The following is a 22,165-nucleotide window of genomic DNA, read 5'->3' as shown; positions in this document are numbered from 1 at the left end:
AGTTACTATGAAGATAAATATATAAAATACTTAATATTACCTAACTATTAGTGATCATTGAATGAATATATATTGACCTCCTTACACATGGTGTTTCTCCTTTTATTTAGTAAGGTTTTGAAAAATAGATCTTATTTTTTATAAAAACAAATTTTTAAACCTGGTTTTGCTTCTTTCTTTCTGTTCTCACCCAGTTTGTTTTTTATTTATTTTGAAGTTTTCTATATCAGCAACCATAGAGCCACACACAAGGGCCATGGAATTTACTTTCTGAGACTTATTCTTTTACACTGGCACTCTCTCAATAGGAACCCTTGTATGTAAAAGGAACATTGATAGAGAATGATGAGTCATACAGAGAAGACAGTTCCTAAAGTGATGATTCTGTAAAGTTCACTGTTTAACAGTTCTTCCTAGAATTCTCTTTCTACTTTTTTTTTTACTGACATGATAAAGTTGCATGATCAGTTATCAAAACTTTTTTTTTGAGCAGTTTATGACTTGTCTTCTGTTTCTTGCCTAGACAATTTATTTTGTCTACAGTTGGTTCTAATATATACTCTAATCCAGACCCAGGTATAAAACCTGATTAATTAAATCAGAAATATTTAATAATACCAATACTATTCTCTTTTGGTCACCTCTAAAGGAGAAATGTGAAGACATTGCACTAGAGTAGGCAGGAATACCTTTATTATTTTAAAATGTATTATATGATAAAGCATTGAGGTGACCTTTAAATAGCATCCCTCAGAACTTTTTTTCTCTGGTTCCTATTTTAGTTAATAGTGATAGTCTCTGTTTTGTCTTAAAAGTAACATTTTTCAAGTAGTACAAAAGTTGTCCCTTTTTTAAAACTTATACTTCCTGGAGTCTTCGACAATGTAATAAATGTAGCTATCAGCTAGTATAATTATTTTTTTTGGTGTTTAAATTATTTGAGGTAGAGGATTTCTTCTGGGCTTTAGTCTTTTCCAGTTTACCAGTGATGCTACTCTGTAGTACTTAAATCACTAGATGATAGAAAGCATCTTTCTCTTCTGGTAGGAAATGATTTAAAAGCCAAATTGTATAATGTGTGCCTAGTATGTATTTTACATTGTGCTTAGATACTTTGAGTTGAATAGGACAAAAGATATATTTAAAACATTGGTGTAAGTGATAGAACACTTAAAAATTTTGTATGCATTTTTCAGGAAACATTCTTTAATAAATATTTTATGTATATATTAATGGCACTCTGACAAAGTAAAAATAATTATTTTAGGAGAATTCAGATTAAAAGGAGAAAGTAATTATTATGTAATATTAGAACCCTGACTGGCAGTTTTATGGACTGGGGAAGAAAAAGTGGACTCCAATAATTTAGTAACAAACTTTTCAGCTTCATCAGTAGTGCTAATTATTTTTTTAAATAGAGCCTCTAGGATCAGACACTTTATGCATAGTGGCGTATCTAATTTTTAAAAGTAAATTGGTTGAGGGGGAATGAGGAAGTATGTGGAAGTTGGCCAAAGAAATGGAAAGATTCTTTTGCTGCTAAAATATAAATACTTCTTACTTACTGCATGAGTGTATTGGTCAGAACACATCCTCTTCTCTTTCAGAGAATTTGGATAAGGGCACACCCTAAAAACACACCTGTGTGAGAGAGCATTCTGGCTTATGGATTAGACTGCATTGGTAAACAGGAGAACAATTTGGTGAATATGAGTTAACAAAAATTTTGGCTAAGAAATTTCCCCACTTGCATTTATTTGGATGTTAATAATTTAATTTTTTAAAGTTTGTTTTAAAACTGCTTATTGTAAACTTATGTTGGGTGGGAAAAGTACAAATGGGAAATTGAAACCGTTTTAAACGTAAATTATCAACCCTACAATTTTTGTTTTTTGTTTTGTTTTCTTGGTTTTTTGGTAAAGTAATCTGGATTGTTTATTTTATATGCTGGGATGCTAGTTGTTTTTTCTATTAATACACTTAACTTGCATTCTAGCTTCGCCATTCAGAGACAGGCATCGTGTGGTGGGTTGTGTGACAGTGTCTGTCAATAGTGAAGACAAATAGTGCCAGAGACACTTAACCCATCCAATCTCACCCAGGGTATAGGTCGGTTTTCAGACTTCTTCATAAGTCTTTTTTTTTTTCTTTCTTTCTTTCTTCCTTCCTTCTTTTCTTTTTATCTTTTTTTTGTTTGTTTTTTTTGTTTTGTTTCTAAATAGTAGATTGTTACTGATTGAAACTAAAACTTTTTGTAAAGTTTTAAACTTTACATCAATACTATAAGAAGAAAAGTAGAAAACAAAGGTTGGCATGTAAGGTGTTGATAAAGCAGGTTTGCAGCCACTTTGTGTGTTCTAGATTTTTCAAACCTTTGGCAACATGAATGTTGGCCTTAATAATTTTTCTCTCAATTTCTTTCTTCTTTGATCCTCGTATATGGTGACTTTTATCAGACAAGATGTTTTGATCTGACATCATTGTTACCAGTAAGAAAAATGACATACTTTAAGGTTGAACAGTGTTTTAGACCAGAAATTGTTTCTAAACGTTCCATGTTGTTTATTATGATTATTTTCTGAGCATTCAATAGTTTACTCCTTCTCCGTTCCACTATTGGTTCACTTATTAGCACACTTGCAAAATTTCATGACTTTTGTTTTAATGGCTTTCTTAGGAAACTCAACTGATTTTTCACTGATATTGAAAAGTTATAAAATATATCGAAGCTTAGTTAAATGTACCTTCTGTCATAATTTAAATCAGTGATATATTTGTTTCTTCTGAAGACTATAAAGAATGTTCCTAATTTCAAAGCTTTCTATAAAAAGTTTAGTTCCATAAAAAGTATCATCTCCTTTTTAGGGTATTTTAAGCACTAAAGTGATAGGATAATTAAAATAATGTCTAATTCACAAATCTAGAACTAATAGTTCTTAATTTTAAAATATAGTTTAGGCAAGGAGTATATAAAATATATATAGGTTTCTATATATGGCACCATTTAAAAATCCATTTTCATCTTTCTAATGAGATTGTTAGTACTTAGAAATTCTGGGTTATCCATGTAGATATTGTCTGTCATACTTTTTATCCCAGCTACTTTGAGTATTCATAGTAAACCTTAATGATTCTATCAGTTCTTAAAAAGAAGCTGTATGTACGAGTTCACCATTATTACTGCCATTTAGTCTAGTAATTGGCTACTGCTAATAATAGAATTATTAGAACAGTACAGATGTAATGTTTCCCTTCACTTATAAATTTTTGAATTAATCTGTTCTTTCGAGATTATAAATTTACATTACTAAATTATAGAAATGGTCTGTTGGTTTTCCCTTTGGTTTGCTGTGCTCTCTGTGATCACATAAAATACTGTGGAAAAGTAAAATTCTTCTAGGTTCAAAGATAACTTTTTTCATAAAAGAAAAAATTTTAAAAAATGTATTCACTTAAGTAAGAGAACAAGTTTAAGAAAATTTTCCCTCTTTATGAAGGATTGGTCAGGGATTTAAATAACAAAATTGTAAAGTTATAAAGTAGAAATACATTATGATTGTTCCATGAAGTGAGAAAATAAAAAGTTGCTGAAACATTTTTATGTTGGAATTTTTGTGTTTTTAATATTCAGCAATTAAGCATAGTCTCTACATTTCTAATAGACAAAAAATGGAGACTTAAAAACCAAAAATCTGGAGAGGATTAGTTAGCATGTTTTGTTTATAAGAACTTATAAATAATAAAGAATATATATGAGGCAGAATTGCATTAGCATTTTAGTTCTATAGAATGTCAATTAAGTTGTTTCTTGATGTTTAATGATATAGCGGCTGAAATGTCTTTGTAGATATTTTAAGTACATTTACAGTATTTCCAGGATTGTTCTTTAGTGTTTTTCTGGGAATCCTTAGAAATGACAAATTAGTGTCTCAAAATCTAAAATGTACTTGGCATAATTATTATGCATTTATTTTTTAATAGATAATATTAAACATTTTTTATAACTAATGGGTTAATACACAGTAGGTCATTTAGCTTACCTATAATTTCAAGAAAGTAAGTTACTGGCACACTCTTTGTAGAAATAACAGATTGTTACCTCTAAACTCTCAAGTTACTTCTAAACCTTTCCCTATTATCAGAGAATGCTATTATGGTCATATACAGTCTAAGTACTTTTAGCAGTAAACCCTTTTTTAAGAAACCTGATGCATCCATTATGAACACATTGGTATATTTATTTGCCACTTTAATTTCACTTTAATATAACTCGGCACACATATCAAATATTGGCTTCCCATGAATGAATTTAATAACAAAAAACAATGCAAGGCACTATGTTAGGTGTTGGGAGGGTATAAGATGAGAAAGATATTGTCCATGCTCTCAAGGGGCTCATAGTTCTTATCCTCCACTACACAATCTCACCTGGCAAATAGTGTACTTAGGTGATGTCTTGCTAACCAGATATAACATCTTTTGTATGAAAGATATTATGCATCATTATCATCATCGTCAAATCAACAATGATACTATGGTAGAGTTTTATAGTTTAAAAAAATTGCCTCATTTGTTACAGTCTTAAAATGAGTAGAATCTTTATAATTTAGGATCAAAATGAGGTAGGCTTTAAAAAGTAATACTATTTTTTAATTAAAGGATGATCACTGCTGTCATCTGACAGAATTTGTTTTCAGTGTCATAGTTTTGTACTAATGAACTTTTTAATTTAGTATCTATATCCAGGAAACTGCAGGTAAAATATAAAAATTGTGTTAGGTGTACAAGGAAAATGTGTAGAATATTTTAATTTATGTAGAGTATGAGATCACAGTTTGGCATACCTGTCCCAGAACAGACATTTAATGGTTATATCAATTGGATTTTATAACCATGATTGTTTTGATAAGATTTTCACAATAAATTCATATATACCTCAAAGAGCAATGCCAGGTTATATCTTGCATATTAAATTTATAAGCACCACTTAACTTGCTTTTGAGTTCATAATTGCTTTTCACCTCTATTTTCCATCTGTCAGGGACAGGGATCCCTGAGATGTTCATATTCTGCATTCTTGTGCATGGTACTTAGATTCAGAAAAGGTGGGTGGGGGAAGGCCGTTTATAGAAATACGAATTCACAGCATTCATGCTGCATGCTTTGTGTGTTCCACTGCAAACATTGCATGCTGCATACTTGTATTTCTCTGAAAATGAAGAGCATAGGCTCATACATACATAAAAATTAGTTTCATTTTTTGCCAATAGTCGGAACAAATGGAGGAATGTTAGCCATAATACCTTATCTATTTTTTCTAAAATGAATTCTCTAGTATATTTCAGAAAACAAGCAAAAAACTTGTTATTTAAACCCAAAGTGGCTACAAATCAGCTCCTAAACTGTCACTGACATTAGCATCTAGATTTTGTAGTTTTTACAAATCTTTTAAAATATTTATTTATTAAGAAAACATCGCATTAATGCATGATACAAAATTGATAAATTTTTCTTTAAATTGGAATGCAGTTTAAAGTTACTGAATTTTCCAATTTCAGCTACTGAATTTGACAAGGATACAAACTGGAAAATGGAACTGGTATCATCCAATTGCTCTAGGTTCTTTGACTTAATGGTAGTTGGGGAAAATCTTTCCATGCGGCATTGTGTAGATTACATTATTGATGTTAATATTAATTACTATGCTCTTTTGCCTTGAAAGTAATGAAATATTATGAGTGAATTTAGTTCTTTCAAATAATTTAAGTGTTTTTGGTACATGTTTTCAATTTAAAATAGATCTTTGGCACTTGGCTTTTGATTATCTAAACATTGGTATTCTTACATTTCACTCTTTATATTATAATTGATATGAATGTTGCAATTTAAATGACTGTATATCATAGTTTTAAGTTTCATCATGCCACTTTAAAATAGTGGCATACGTGGCTGTAGATAAAAATTAATTTTAAATTTAAACATCTTAGTTATCTCTCACTTATTTTTATTTTTTATATGTATAATTATAAACCTTTCCATATCTTATAGAAGATAAAATGGTATTCATAAAATTTTAGGACTGACAACTTCCAACCTTAACATAAATAGTGTGCCTCTGAGGTTATGCTATTAAGGATTTAAAGTAGTAGTATTTTTAAATGAGCCATTCTGCCAATTGCCACATATTTTGAAAAGATCTATTTAAATCTTTTTTTGCCAAGCATAATAGATCAATGGTTTTATAAAATACGTTTTTATAGGAACTAATTCTGTTGCTCTCCAGTTTTTTCCTGCCTAATTCTTTGTTGTTAGATTCCAGCTAATAAAATTTACCAGTACTCATATTAGGAAATTCCTTTAATAGTTTAAATCAAGCAGTCCCTTCTAAGAGAGAGGAAATGGACAGTGGTAACCAATTGCTGAGTGTATAATCAAGTACCGTAAAAGAGAAATCCATCCAATAATCTGTCCTTACTCTGCTTTTCATTCTGCCATTTAGGATGGATTTATTTATTTTAGAGATCATGGTTTTGATCTGCCACTTCCAACTTCTGGAGACCCTGAATGGTTAACTCGCTTCTTTTATAGCCCAGCATATTCCATATCAAACTTTTTTCACTTTTATTCTTCTAGATTTTGTAAGTCATAGTGATGGTACCAGTTCCATTTTGCCTCCAATTCAGTTGATTACATATTTTTTTCTATTTATTTCTCATTTTATAAATGATATCTGGAATAATCAGCAGCTCTTTTCTCATTTATTTTCTCATATTTTTATTCCAGGATTTGCCTCTGAAGCAGGGAGTGTCTGCATTAAAAATGACCTGTAGTTCTCTGCTTCATAGGTTAGAAACTTATTTTAATATTTTGTGGCTAAGCACAGTCCCACTTTTCAAATTCTATAATGAATTATTTAATTGGCATTGAATGTGGACCACAAGCATATGTTTTATATTGGGGTTTTCTTTATTATTTTAAATGATTAAAATTCAACAGAATATCCAGCTGAGGCAATAAAAGCTTTATTCTTGCTTTACAGCTTAAAGCACTAAATTAAATTTTTAAAAATCTATCAATTATAACACAAGTAAAATAATGCTATTTTGGGCATTTTTTAAAAAATGCATTTCTTAGGCTTTGTATTGCTTGAAGCATTTATATTCTAAAACTTAACCAAATTCCAACTATTCATTTTGGGGAAAAACAATCAGTTCACAAATCATATTTTCAATGGGACTGCTAGCCAGCATAGGTGAAAACATGTATAGTGTATTTACTCTTAAATTGTACACTACAGATGCTTCTTCAGCTCCCTCCTCTTCCTCCATGGGCGGTGCTTGCAGCTCCTTTACCACCTCTTCCAGCCCTACCATTTATTCTACCTCAGTCACCGACAGCAAGGCTATGCAAGTGGAGAGCTGCTCCTCAGCCTTGGGGGTAAGTAACAGAGGGGTAAGTGAAAAGCAGTTAACCAGTAACACAGTTCAGCAGCATCCATCAACACCGAAGAGGCACACAGTCTTGTACATCTCACCACCACCTGAGGACTTGCTGGATAACAGTCGGATGTCCTGCCAGGATGAGGGGTGTGGATTGGAATCTGAGCAGAGCTGCAGTATGTGGATGGAGGATTCCCCCTCCAACTTCAGTAACATGAGCACCAGTTCCTACAATGATAACACTGAGGTACCTCGTAAATCACGAAAACGAAATCCAAAGCAGAGGCCTGGGGTCAAACGACGAGATTGTGAAGAATCTAATATGGATATATTTGATGCCGACAGTGCCAAAGCACCTCACTATGTGCTTTCTCAGCTTACCACGGACAACAAAGGCAACTCAAAAGCAGGAAATGGGTTGGTATTCATATTTTTTTTTAAGTTCTATCACCGTTATGCAAAACGAACAAACAAAAATTATTCCCCACTTTTCCTAATTGCTCAGTTCAAGTTTGCATATAAAGCAGATACTAATTTTATCATTGAAATACATGAAAATTTAACTTAGTTACCAAGTTTCACTAGAGATAATATATCAATACATTTTTAGCTATAGGTTTATCTTATTAGGTATATGATTAAGTAGTAGAAAATGAAAATAATCTGTTTTGAAACAACTTAAATTTCAAATGGATTTATATTTTAAAGGATTTAAGGATATATTTACTCATAATATTTAACTCTAGCATAGAAATAACTAGTATGTAATAGCTCTAGCTAAAACAACTCAGAACATTCACAAAGGGTTACTTGTGTTCTTTCACATTGTCTCCCCATTAGATTCAATCCGTTTCCATTTTTGTGAGGATTTTAAACTTTTTTTTTTTTAATTTGGTGAAAATAAGAAAAAACTAAGTCAATGGTTTGATTCTCATCATTTAGATTCACATTAAGCTCTTTCTTTGATACATTGTGCTGACGGGATTTTTTTCTTTTTTAAAATATATCACTATTTTTTTTTCTGTGTTTCTGGGTTATGTAGTTGAAGAGTTATAGAACAGGATCATGGGTACATGTTTGTTTGAGTTTTCATTCATTTCTGCCAGTTCACAACACTCACTAAATATATTTTTATAGCTATGTTACCGAATATTTACTGCTATATAGTACAGAATACCGTGACTTATTTTTAACTTTTTGATTCCTTTAGTACTTTTATTGTACTATTTAATTGCTAGACTTTTTAATTAGATTATCCTATAGTGTATTAAACATAGTTTGATGAAATTTAACTCATTGGATTTTGAGAGATTACTTTTTTGGGAGGCAGGGTTTGGTCCTTTAGTTAACCCAGGATCTACAATTTCAGGTCGTCACAAAAAGTGATGGAGAAGCTTTCGATTGGTTTACTACTTGATGACATCATTAACATCTTTTATGTTAAAAATCTAATTGAGTAATATAGAGAATATTTTAATGTATATTAAACTTGTCCTTAAATATTCTCTCAGTACATTTTTAAAGTAATATATACTATTTAAGTAATAATTATTCTACACTACTTGCTTCTCTACTCTTATTTAAAACTCCTTTGGGGTGATACAGTTAAATGAAAATGCACATTTAAATGTTTTTCATTTTTAGAAAGTCTAGATTAGGAAATTATCTAAAAGAAAATTGCACATACCCTTTCCTAAAATGTTGCCATTAGCAAAGTCAAGAATTATATAACATATTCGTAGAACTATTACCTATGTAATAATGCTCTGAAGCATAGTAGCACAGAACTTAAAAGACTCATGTATATCTGTCATTAAATATGGGTATGTGGGTTTCAATGGAGAAGGTTTTTTTTTTTAAGTTCCAGTAGAGAGATTTTTATTTTTATACGGGAAAATGTTTAAGTTTCAAATGAAGAACAAATAAAATTTTGACGTAGAGTTAGTCAACACACGTAATTTGTAGTTGCTATTAAAAAGATTTCTTGACCTACATCTTTTCTGCTTCTGCTTTTGTATGATAGATATATCTTAGAAATGATTTGAGGTTACCCAGGGAAAGTATAATAACATTTGTCAAGACAAAATCTCTCATGAAATAATTCATGGAACAGAAACTCATCAAGCAGCAGAAGAAATGTCCAGCTTCTTAGGTAATGGAAAAATATTTGACCTCTAGCATATGGAAATGATGGAAGAAGTTTAAATTTTGAATTATTAAGAACTATATCAAGGAAAGGATAAAACCGTTTGTAAATATATAGAAAAATAGGCCTTCAAAGACAATTATTAAGAGGATCTCAAGCTAAAGTCTTAAATTCTTCAACAAGAAAAATGTTAGAAACATGAAAGATATTTAGAGATGTTTTTAGAGATTAAGCCTTAGATCTAATATGCCGTAAACTTAAAATTTATATATTCTAAATAATAGGAAATGTACTCAGATATATTGTGTACAGCAGTTCAATGATCTTCAAGATGGAAGCAGCATTTTTATATAATTAAAATGTTATATAAAGGTTAGAGTTTAAGAAAACAAAACCAGTTTTTTAAAAAACTTCAGTATTTAAACATTCCTAGTTGTATCATTCTTAAATTCTTCAGCTAAATGTCCTGAGAATCATTAGCCCTATGTCTCTTCTAGATAGTCCTAAAAATTAAGGTATGTCATCTGGATGTGAAACCTGATTTAGGCATTTTTTGGTAAAAATTATTTTTGTAACATAGACAACAGAAGGCTTTGAAGCACAAATGCATTAGAATGTCATTTTAAAAACTGAATAGAATATGCCAAGACAGTGGATTTCCTTTTTAGAGATCATTTAGAAGTAAAATCCCATGCAATTAAACTATTACTTTCTTGGGTTTTTTTTTTCCTTAAGCCATCATGCCTTTGAAATTAGTCATTTGAATGACTACTTTTCTAAGAGTTAAGTGATGTTTTCAATTGGTTTAAATATCTAGAGATCTAAATGTATATGTAACCTATTTTTACATTTAAACCTAGAGAATAGATAGTTTTAAGGGCTTTAAGAAATATCATTTCAGAAATTTTTTAATTACCTGTGCTATTCTTCTTTATGCCATAATGTATATGCTTTATCAATTCAATAGTCTTCATCCCAAATAAAATATTTTGTTTTACTGAAATAGCAAAACTCATTATCAACTGTTTATTCTCATAAATATTAGCTAGGCTAGCATAAGTGAATATAAAAACCACATCTTGCCAAATTGATATGCTAAATTTTCCTTATATGTCAAACTGTAGTATTTTCTTTTCTGTTTTAAAATTAATAGGTATTAATTACAAAAATTTGAAAAATGTAGGGAAAAAAAATAGCCCCTAATCTAATCATCCAGTATAACTGCTATTAGCATTTTGCTGTATTTTCTTTTTTTACATAGTTTCAGTAGTATTTTTGCTTTGATTTTAAAATGATTAAAAAAAAACAATATCATAGAATTTCATGTGTAAGGGATTGCACATTGAATTTCTACCCAGAATGATGAAAAGAAAAATGGGACGTATTGCCCATTGCTCATTGTTTCAGCTTCAACTTGATACTTTTGTTGATAGAATTTATTCTTCCAGAGCCTTTTAGATGACTTACACAGGTAATCTTTGATTTAATTATGTCAAATTTACATGAATGGCATTCTTTGACCAGTTAGGATCCGGTCTTTTTTGTTACTATTTTAGAAGCTTCTTTTTTCCTTCACTTTCCTTTCTTTGTTCCTCTCTTCTTCCTATTTGCCTTCATCAACAAATATTCTTTCTGCACCTGATGTTTCAGGAATTATGCATGGTTCAGGGAATTGAAGATGTTTGAGCACTAGCCTTCAGAACTCTCTCTCTTATCCTGTCAGTCTTACTGCATTTCTTTACATCCCTTCTTTCCTCCATTCTTCTGCCCCTTTCTTAGCCATGGGTTTCACTCCAGTCCCTGGTTCCATTGAAAGTACAACCTTTCCCTTCTTTGTTACTGATAATTGAGACAACAGCATAGAGCTGGAAGGGTAAACATGAGAGCCAGTTTTAAGGGTGCTTAGTCCCCATTGCTCCTCTCTGTTTGAAATCATAATATTTCTCCTGGAACCTGTTTGCTTTTGGAGGAAAGTTTGTCTACAGTCATCTCTTGGCTTCTGTATCTTCAGTGTGTTTGAACTTAGGACTGAGAGAGTCATAGAGAAAATATTCTTGATCCTGATGCTTTTAAAATGTATGTAGATAATTTCAGTCTATTTTAAAACTAACAATATTATTTTCTATTTATTTTTATCACATAGTTGCAGTGCTTCAGATTAATGTGTTGATCTGAAGTCTTAACTACCATTTGAAATATTTTTCTGTGGACATATAGTCCACATAGAAAATGTATGATAAACAAAATAAACATTAGAAACACAATTAAAAAAAATAAGTTAGATTCTCTATCTGTCAAGCTCAGATTATAAAATTTTGATATGCTAAGGCTTTGATTATTTAATTAATCACAAATATAAATGCTCTGAAAAATTACACTTCTGAGATTGTTTTGAGTAAAGCTAATTCCCAGTAAAAGTTGAATCACTGATTTTTATCATAATTTTTTCAGTTCGATGTCCTGAGAAAGATATCTAGAAAAATATTCTGCATGTACCTTCAGTTGTTTTTTAAAAGCCTATTGTTTTTTTTTTTTGTTTTTGTTTTTGTTTTTGTTTTTTTTTGCTACCACTACTTAACCTTTGCTTTGCAAGTCTGATTGAGAAATAATAGTAGTTAATCTTCTAGCTTTATATAACACTCGTGTGTGTGTGTGTGTATAATTTTAAAAATTTATTTTGACTGAAGTACAATATGAAAAGTTGTAGTGACATTAGCCATTTTCTTTCCTATTATTCCCAATTTGTTGCATTCAGTCTTTCTTCCTACCACATCATGCATTCTGTGTATCTTCCCTTATTTCGTCAGTAAGATAATCAGTTGTTTTTAATGTTATTACCTAGTCTGTTTCCTCCTTTATCTTGGATGACTTTTATAGAAAACACTTTTTGATGCCTTTTCCATGTTGTGCTTTGACTTCTCAGAACATTGGAAAACCAAAAAGGATCTGGAGTAAAGAAAAGCCCTATGTTGTGTGGACAGTATCCTGTTAAAAGTGAGGGAAAGGAGCTCAAGATAGTTGTACAACCTGAGACCCAGCATCGAGCTCGGTACCTGACTGAGGGTAGCCGTGGCTCAGTAAAGGACAGAACACAGCAAGGCTTTCCTACAGTAAAGGTACTTATTTTATTTCACAATATATGAAGAATTTTCTCCAGTTCTGCATATTACTTTTTTTTAACCAACAAAAGCTGCCTAAAATAGGACAGAATCGCTGGCTATATAAAATAGAAATTAAAAGTAAAAATCTGACTGAGCCATAAGCCAAATATTATTACTTTAAATTTTAATTTAAATGAAAGAAGAAATGAGAATATGTTTTCAGAAAAGTATCTGGAAATCATGAATTATCTTCCCTTTATATTTGACATCAGTAACAACCATATTAGATTCTTCCAAAATTTTATATTTAAAAAGAAATTTAAAGCGAATTCAAAGAAATATTGTAGAAATTATTATGGAGTTGGAAAACAAGGTTTTTTATTTAGATGGCTAATGTAATCAGGACTATTCAACTCAGAAAAGAATTGGTTGATAGGTAACTTAAGTCTTTAGTTTAAGAAATAAGATATTACCTGAGTCTTAATTAACTAAATTCTTTTCAGAACTTAGACTAAAAGAAAAAAGGGCGGCTTAAATTTCAGCACCTGGGTTACCCGTTACAAAAGATATTTTTCTTTGAAGACAGACCAGAAAAAGTAGGATGGAGGATCTTTAACAAGTGTTCTAACCCCTTGCAAAATACTAAACAGGAATTTTGGCTAATCACATGATACATTTTTGTTAAACACAGTTTGTGTAAATATGTTAATTAAATAATATTTAGTGGACTGCCTTTTGTTTCATACTTGAATGAAATAATGGTAAAAACTTGGAATCAGGAAACTTACTCATGACCATTTATAAGATTGGTTAATACTCATATGTACTATATCATTTCTACCTCTCTACTACTCACCATACCACCATCCTCAGTCCCCTAAACTTAAAACAAGTAACAAGCAAGTGAGAAATTTAAGTTATACTTTTGATAGTTTGGTCAATATTTTTAACCTAATGCTCTGACTTTTTTTGTTTTATCTAAGTATTTGTCTGATTAGAAGTGTCATTAGGTAATTGCCTAACTGTGATAGAGAGTGAGTTGACTGACCTTAAAAGTTTATTCATTCATTCAACAAATATTGCATCTCCCTATGTGTCTGACACTATTCTAGGTACCGCTAACAATTTAGGTAAATTGCTTATTTGCCTCATTATGATGTCATTTCACAGAGATACAGCTGTACTGGGATAGAAAAGATGTATGAGTTTAACCATTTCGGTGTACATTGAACACGTTGTTTTGTGATTTCCTGCATTCTGTATTAGCAACTTCAGTGTTAGCAAGAATCAGTGTTGGAAAGAAACATTTGTACCCAAGTCCTGTTTTAAATATTTATTTATTCTTCAGCATACAAATTATACTTTAATTTTTGAAGGTTTGCTAGAGACTTGTAATAGCCCATATAGACCTTAGTTTGATCTAGCATTTTTTCAGACCATAATATTTTGGCCCAGGATTTTATGATGTTGTATGTATGTATCTAGTCTATGAAAAAGAGCTCCATTTCCCTATTACTTATACAGCTGTACTTCAAAAACTTTTCTACTTTCGTGGCTTTAAAAGAGCAAAAATTTAGTATATGCACTCTAATTTAATGATGATGATAATAATGCCACTAATACAGTTTAGTGAATTTTTCTTTAGTGGTTGTGGTAAATCCTGAGTAACCCACATGCTTTTTTGGCATACATAATTTATAAATACCTAAAGGACTGTGTAGTCATTCTTGTTTGCTTGTGCAAATTAATTATGAATGATAGTTTATCATTAAATATCTAAAATTGTAATTAAGATGTGATTATTGCAGAATTTAAACTCTCTGCAGAAACTTAGCCAGCTCCCTTTTATGAAAATATTTTACATCTGTTTTTCTTGAGAATTTAAATTATTTCTTTATTGCAATGTAATTATAAATAAAAGACTTAGTATTGAATGTTTGATTTTACAATTAGATTACTTGAAAAGCTAATTAGTGTTTATGTTTCATGTTATCTTATTCCAGTTGGAAGGCCATAGTGAGCCAGTAGTGTTGCAAGTGTTTGTGGGTAATGACTCTGGTCGAGTGAAACCACATGGATTTTATCAGGCCTGTAGGGTAACTGGACGAAATACAACTCCCTGCAAAGAAGTGGACATTGAAGGCACTACTGTTATAGAAGTTGGCCTTGATCCGAGCAACAACATGACACTAGCGTAAGTACTTATAAAAAAATTTTCATTATATGTTACACTTTCGTGTAAGCAGGAAAAAATTTTAGTTTTAATGTATGAAAGAAGATTTTGAGTATTTTATTAAAATGTTTTAAACATTACAAATTAAAAAATAAATTATTATAGAATTGTAATGGGTTAAGATGAACTCTTTTGCCTTTTGCTAGAGAGAAATCCCGTGGAGCAAGGCAAGGAAATAAAAGCCAGGCAGAATACTGGCTTTTCAGAAAATAGACTAATTTGTTGGGATTAATAATATTAAATTAAAAATGAAAATTACAGACAATTTCATTTGCTTTTCTAAATTCTGTTTTCTTAAGTGTTGGCATTAGAAACTGTTTAACAGAGACCATGGTGCCTTGACCCATCTAGATGTGAAAAAGCATATTGCTAGTATGAATTCACCTGTTTTTGTTTTCCTGTATTAGAAAAAATTATGTCCTAAGACTGTGTATTTTTCATTTTAAGCATTTCCATTGCCTAAAAATTAGAAGTGTTAGTCATTTAAATTAAAATTATTTTTTTTCCTTAGTCCTTTTGTTAAGAACCTTTAATCCTAAGGTTGAACCGTAACAGCAGAAAACATGTTGGTATGGAGTAGACTTGTGTAGTAATTATTTGTATTGGATAACTAAAGACTTTTCTCTACTTGGTTTTCAGTTTCCTTTTGAAAGTCATTTTGAACAACTTAGTAAAAGATTGATTGGAAAAAGTTTAAAAATATTCAGTAAAGATTTATTTTTTTGTCTTCAGTCAGGGTTTTAGGCTGACCAGATGTCACAGGCTTACCACCATCTTCAAAGAGGATGGTCCTTTAGACATTTTAATCTTTAATACCAGTAATAGAGCCTGGGAGACAGAGGGAAGGAGAACAGTTATCAAAAATTAATAATCCGTTTTCGCTCACAAAAAAAAAGATTGATTTTTTTAGTTTTTGAAAATTATAAAAATAAATGTATGTAGGGGAAGAAAGGAGGGGAATAATTGATTATAAAAATAGTACTTATTCATTTTTATTCAAAAATACAGACTAATTAAAAAATAATAAGTAAATAAAACATATCCCCAAAAGCCAGCTTCCCAGAGTAAGCACTCCTTTGATATTTGTCTTTTCATCCTTTTTTTCTGATAAAATTGAGATAATACTGTACCTACTGTTTTTTAACTTCCTTTTCACTTATCATGAGCATTTTCCCATCACATTAAATATTATAGCATATGTTTTAATGGCTACATAGTGTTCCATTCTTTTGGGGACAGTTATTAATATTTTTAAAAATAAATCCCATTTCTTCTATTTTAAGATGTAAATTAACTGCCCAAAAAAAAGAGGCAAAATTTATTTATTTATTTATTTATTAAAACAGCAAAAGTATCTCTTGTAAATCATTATTTATGTTCAGATTTTGAAAGTGTTTTACCTTTTTCCTGTTTTTTTCCATTATAAATGAAAAGTTGCCAAGATTTGAATTTATGAATATTCAGAATTTGCCCTTCTATGCCTTTTGAATTTGGAACCTTATGATTAATTACATATTGAAAAATTAATGAGGAAGCAAAAAATTTTTTAAAGAAACTTGTTTAAGAATATTGTATTTTACATACAACAGAAAATAGCAGTTAATATATTTTTTCTGTTTTAGGGTGGACTGTGTAGGGATATTGAAACTGAGGAATGCTGATGTTGAAGCCAGAATAGGAATTGCTGGTTCCAAGAAAAAAAGCACTCGTGCCAGATTGGTTTTTCGAGTAAATATCACAAGGAAAGATGGCTCCACTTTGACATTGCAAACACCTTCTTCTCCAATTTTATGCAGTAAGTAAGAACACACAGAGATATTAAATATATGGACGATTTTTTCATTTTCTGTTAAGCTTTCAGACATCTCTAAATTTCAGATGTTTCATATACTCCAGCTTGTGATTATGCAAAATATGAAACATTTAAAAGCTATAGTCAGATTTTCTAGACTAAACTTTGAAAGATATGTAGCATTTTGTAGTTTTCTATTATCATCCTAGACTGATTTAAGAAATAATTTGAATAGTTTACCGGAAGTGAATTACAAAGTCAAAGGCTTTTCCCAGCATCTTTACTGTGCGATAAATTATTGCGATCCTAACTCTGTTTTGTGTTGAGAATAAGAAACAGTAAGGTATAAGGTATACGCGCCCTCTATGTTCATTGCAGCATTATTTACAATGGCCAAGATGTGGAAGCAACCTAGGTGTCCATCAATAGATGAATAAAGAGAATGTATGTATATGTGTACATACATAATGGGATATTACTCAGCAATAAAAAGGAGTAAATTCTCGTCATTTGTGACAACATGGATGGACCTAGAGCAGTGTTCCCCAACCTTTTTAGCACTAGGACTAGTGCTTCTACGATAATCTAATGCACGATGATCTGAGATGGAGCTGACGCAGTGATGCTAGTGCTGGGGAGTGGCTGCAAATATAGATGAAGCTTCACTCTTTGGCCCACAGCTCACCTCCTGCTGTGTGGCCTGGTTCCTAATAGGCCACAGACCAGTACTGATCTGAGGCCTGAGGGTTAGGGGCTCTTGACCTAAAGAGTATTATACTAAGTAAAATAAGTCAGACAGAAAACAATAAATACTGTATGATTTTACTTATATGAAGAACCTAAAACAAACAAAACAATACAGAAACAGAATCATAAATACAGAGAACAAACTGACAGGTTGCCAGAGAGGAGGGGTTGGGGAATTGAGTGAAAAGGTAAAGGAATAAGAGTCACAAACTTCTAGTTATAAAATAAGTCACAGGAATGTGAAGTACAGCATAGGGAATATAGTAAATAATATCATAATAACTTTGTATAGTGACAGATGGTTACTAGACATATTGTGTTGATCACATCATAAGGTATAGAATTGTGAAATCACTATGTTATACACCTAAAACTAATATAATATGTCAACTATCCTTTAAAAAAAAAAGAAACCAGAAGATAAGCAGAATTTTGTAAATATACAGCAATTGGAGTTCTGATTATAAATTACAGTATTATAGTATAGTGTTGCAAAATGAGAAATAAATTTTTATTTTGCTAACCTTGGCTTAGAAAGTAAATGACATGTCTGTGTTTAAATTTGACCATGTTGTTGAATGTACCTTACCATATATTCTGGTTTTCCTCTAATGGGTATTATTACAAGTGATAAATAGGAAAATTTTTCCTTTATACATCACTTAAGATTTTCATCATGTGTGATTTTCTTTGGCATTGCTTCTTTGTAATTTATAACTAAAGTCAAAAGAGCAGAAGAGGCCCATTCTGCCGAATTTCTTGTTGGGTTATTATAGGTATTGTGACCTTACTACCTGTAGGATAATTACAGAGCCTTTGGTATTTATTTGTACCTTGGTTTTATCAGATTATCTTTTATAAATCTTATTTTTCTTTTTTTAAAAATTCATCTCAGAAATTATAGTCATGCTAGATAGTTCAAGTCAGGGACTGGGAAATGGTTGACAGCTTTTCTCCTGCTTACATTAGTTTGTTCATTTATTTATTCATTTTCTATTTTGTTAAGGTATCATTAAAGTATAAATATATCCAGCTAAAAGTGGTACAAAATGCAAAAGAAAACATGATTTTCTGAAATTTTTCATGTGTAATTATTATGATTTGTTAATTTATCACCATTAATGATAATATATATCCACATTGCAAAAAAGTATTTGTCCTTGGGAGGCAGTATTTGAGGTGGATTTGATAGCCCTAAGAAGCAGTAACATTCAATGGGCGGCACATAGAGCTAATACTAATAAAGTTACCATGTTTTGAACGCTCGTCTATATGCAGGGATTTTGTTAACCACATTATAAGCAGTATATTACTTAACCCTTACCATCACATTATATGTAGATTCCATTCTATAGTTGATGAAATTGAGACTTAAAAGAGATTAAATAACCTCCTCAAGGTCACACAGCTAGTAAATAGTAAAACCAGATTCAAAGCCTCTGCTTTTAACCACTGTACTACATTGCCACTGCAAAAACCAAGTTTGAACAATTCATTTCATTATAGCCATAGCCTCTGGGTGGTTAGGACCTTGGATACAGTATTAAATTATGTTAGAGAACTATTTCTACTACCTAGGAGATTTACGTTATGTAATTTAGATTTTTTATGAATTTAGAAAGTAGATCTCAGTTTATATTAGGAGATTTTACTTGAATACCTATATTATCCCTTCCATTTCCTTTTGTAGGTGTCATTTATTATGAAGGCGTATATTTTTCTTCCTTTAGTTGAATATTTGGTACTTGACATCTTTTTAGAGAAACTGGATTAGATAAACATGGGTAGTACTTTTTTTTTTAAGAAAGTGGTACCTTTGCAGTATACTTTCCATGCCTCTTTTAGAAGAGAAAGTGCTAGAGTAATAATTAATTTGCAGATAAGTTTACATGATAAAATAGCTTTCATATTTCTTACTGGAATTTCATGCAAACTGATTTTCCGAAAACATGATATATATATAGCTTAAAATATTTTTAATAGTAATTTCTATGAATATCAATTAGGTATAATCATTTAGGCAAGAGTCTAAGCCTCTTGATCTGCACACTTCTCCTAATGGGTTAATGATTTGATTTTTAAAAAAATCTATCATTCTGTCTATGTCCATGCTACCCTGAACAAGCCCAACCCTGTCTGATCTTGGAAGCTATGCAGGGTTGGTTCTGGTTAATACCTGGATGGGAGACCACCTAGGAAGACCAGGTGCTATAGGCATAAAATATAAAAAAATAAGAGATTGTAAGCTGACAGAGTCCTTGCAATCTGTGAGGTCAACCAAGGGTTGCTTTGCCTAAAACAAACAGACAGACAGACAGACAAAATATCATTCAGTGTTCAAAATGTAATTTTATTTGATTTTCATAGGTTTTCGTTAAATATACTACCCAGAGGTATGTAGGTTGGTCAAATAATCTTGCTTTATTATTTAGCAACAAAATGAAATATTAAAAATTTTTTATTAGTTTTTAATTATTTTTGCTTAAATGTTAGGCTAGGAGAGGGTATTCACTTTAATATATTGTACTCTGTAGTTTATAAAGTTTTTTCATGTATGTTGAAGTCTTAAGAAGTTAATAAATGTTCCCCCTTATACTTAGATTGAGACACATAGGAGTTAGAAAAATTGAGATGAAAATAGCAACTCTTCTACTGATAAAACTGTTAGAAAAAAGACTAGCTTCTGCATACATCTATCCACCCAGTCAAAGCAGCCTGCCACAATTGCATGCTTCTTACCAACTGGCAGCAAATAGTCTTAACTGTATGCTTTGTGCATGTAGGCAGATAGAAAAGAGGGAGGAAGAAAAGGCTGAGCTAACCATGCCCAAGTCCTGCTTCTAACTCCTTAGTAGTTACGTCATTCATCCTCTCTAGTGAGCATTGCTCTAATGGAGTTTCCCACTAATAATTATACTACATTATCCCATTTGATCCTGATAACTCTGTGATGTTAATAGAATAGAAATAATTAGTTTCACTTTTTATAAAACAGGAGAGAGAAGAAATCTTGTTTGTTCAAGGTAGGACTGGCAGATGAAAGAGATACCTGATTTAATTTGTTGTTGATACCTACTACAGAATATTGGAGGGTTTTATTTTGATCAACTGTAATGTGATAGTGGATATACTTCTTAAATTGTATAATTTATAATTTACTAGTACAGAATTGGCATATAGGCACATAATTGATTATATACAATCAGGTTCATGGTTTCTGTCCCATAGAAGCTTCTTTTTTCTTTTATAATAGTTTACTGAGATATAATTTGCATACCATATAATTCAGTCTTTTAAAGTATACAATTAAGTAGTCTTTATTATTTTCACAGTATTAACTCAACCATCACTATTATCTAATTTTAGAACATTTTTATCACCACTTCAAAAAGAAACCCTGTACCTCTTAGCAATCATACTCCATTCTCCTGTCACCCCTGTTCTTTGCAACTACTATTCTGCTTTCTGTCTATGTGGTTTTGCCTATTCTGGACATTCCATATAAATGAAATCATACAGTATGTGGCCTTTTTTGTCTGGCTTTTTTCGCTTAGCATAATATTTTCAAGACCATCAATGTTGTAGCATGTATTGGTACTTCATTCCTTTTTACACCTGCATGATATTCCATTGTTTGGATTTACTGCATTTTGTTTATCTATTCATTTGTTGATGGGCATTTGGGTTTTCCCCACCTTTTGGCCATTGTAAATAATGCTGTTATGACTATATGTATGCAAGTTTTTGTGTGGACCTGTGTTTTCAGTTCTCTTGGGTGGAGTGCTGGATCATATAGTAAATAGTTTCTTGTTTAACGTTGGTCTAAAATCCATCTTGTGACTCATAGATGACAATTTCTTAGAAAAAGAACAACACCATCATTTTTCTATACTTCTACTTCCTGCCTTATCATTTTTCTGAAATATTTAAGAGAACCGAATTTGTTTTGATTTGATCATTTTATCTCTGTTCCTCAACCATTTTATTTGACCTATTTTTAAAAACAAAATGTGATATATATATTAAAATTTTTCATATTTGTGGGATCAGTCAGCAGATTTTGGCAGGCGGTAAAATTGTTCAGGTTAGGTTGTTGTTCTGTTTTGTTTTGCTCTGTTTTTAAACAGTTGTGCTTATTGAGGCTACAATGTAGTTCATAGAAACAGTACTGTATTCTAAGAAAATAGTGCCTCATTGTAGTCAGTCGGTCATTTATTCAATATAAATGCAGTGCTTCTCAATCTAGGCCTTCTGTTAAAGACTCTTTTGGTGCATTAAAAAAAAAAAAGAAAGAAAGAAAGAAAGAAAAGGAAAGGAAAAAAACATGCCGGTTTAATCAGAATCTCCAAAGGTGGTTCTTAGGAATGTTTTGGGAAAGCTTCATAATTAACTTAACGGATAGTTAATGATGTGACCAACTCTGGAAACAGACATGATAGCTTAGGGAGCTTACAGTCTGGCAGGCTAGGGGGAAAAAAGACAAGTAAACGCCCTATTATAAAATGTTATAAAGACTATAGTAGATGAATGAATATAGGGTACAGTGGAAACATAGAAAAGAATGTCTAATCCAGACTGTTGAGAGATGGTGAAATTTGTGCTGTGTCTTAAGGACAAATAGAAGTAAACCAAGCCAAGTGGAGTTTAGATGAAAGTCATTCTGGGTAGAGGGAGCAGTGTATAAATATGCTCCATGAAAGAGCATGC

At 31.1% G+C, this 22,165-nt stretch overlaps 1 protein-coding gene across 10 annotated transcripts in view; it reads left to right on the top strand.

Annotated features, from left to right (window-relative positions):
* Positions 1–22,165, top strand: part of NFAT5 (nuclear factor of activated T cells 5) — a 106,298-nt gene that overhangs the window by 54,289 nt on the left and 29,844 nt on the right. For 5 of the 10 annotated variants that reach the window (XM_016146878.2, XM_016146877.2, XM_036231427.1 and 2 more), the window contains 4 exons: positions 7,298–7,856; positions 12,509–12,701; positions 14,690–14,880; positions 16,542–16,714. In XM_016146878.2, coding sequence (XP_016002364.2) covers positions 7,298–7,856; positions 12,509–12,701; positions 14,690–14,880; positions 16,542–16,714 — 1,116 coding nt within the window. The other 5 variants (XM_036231430.1, XM_016146882.2, XM_036231428.1 and 2 more) reach the window with 4 other exon arrangements.

This window comes from Rousettus aegyptiacus, unplaced genomic scaffold (assembly GCF_014176215.1).
Source record: "Rousettus aegyptiacus isolate mRouAeg1 unplaced genomic scaffold, mRouAeg1.p scaffold_m13_p_14, whole genome shotgun sequence".
Taxonomy (NCBI): domain Eukaryota; kingdom Metazoa; phylum Chordata; class Mammalia; order Chiroptera; family Pteropodidae; genus Rousettus; species Rousettus aegyptiacus.
The sequence above is the reverse complement of the archived record's forward strand: the minus strand, read 5'-3'. Positions and strand labels throughout refer to the sequence as shown.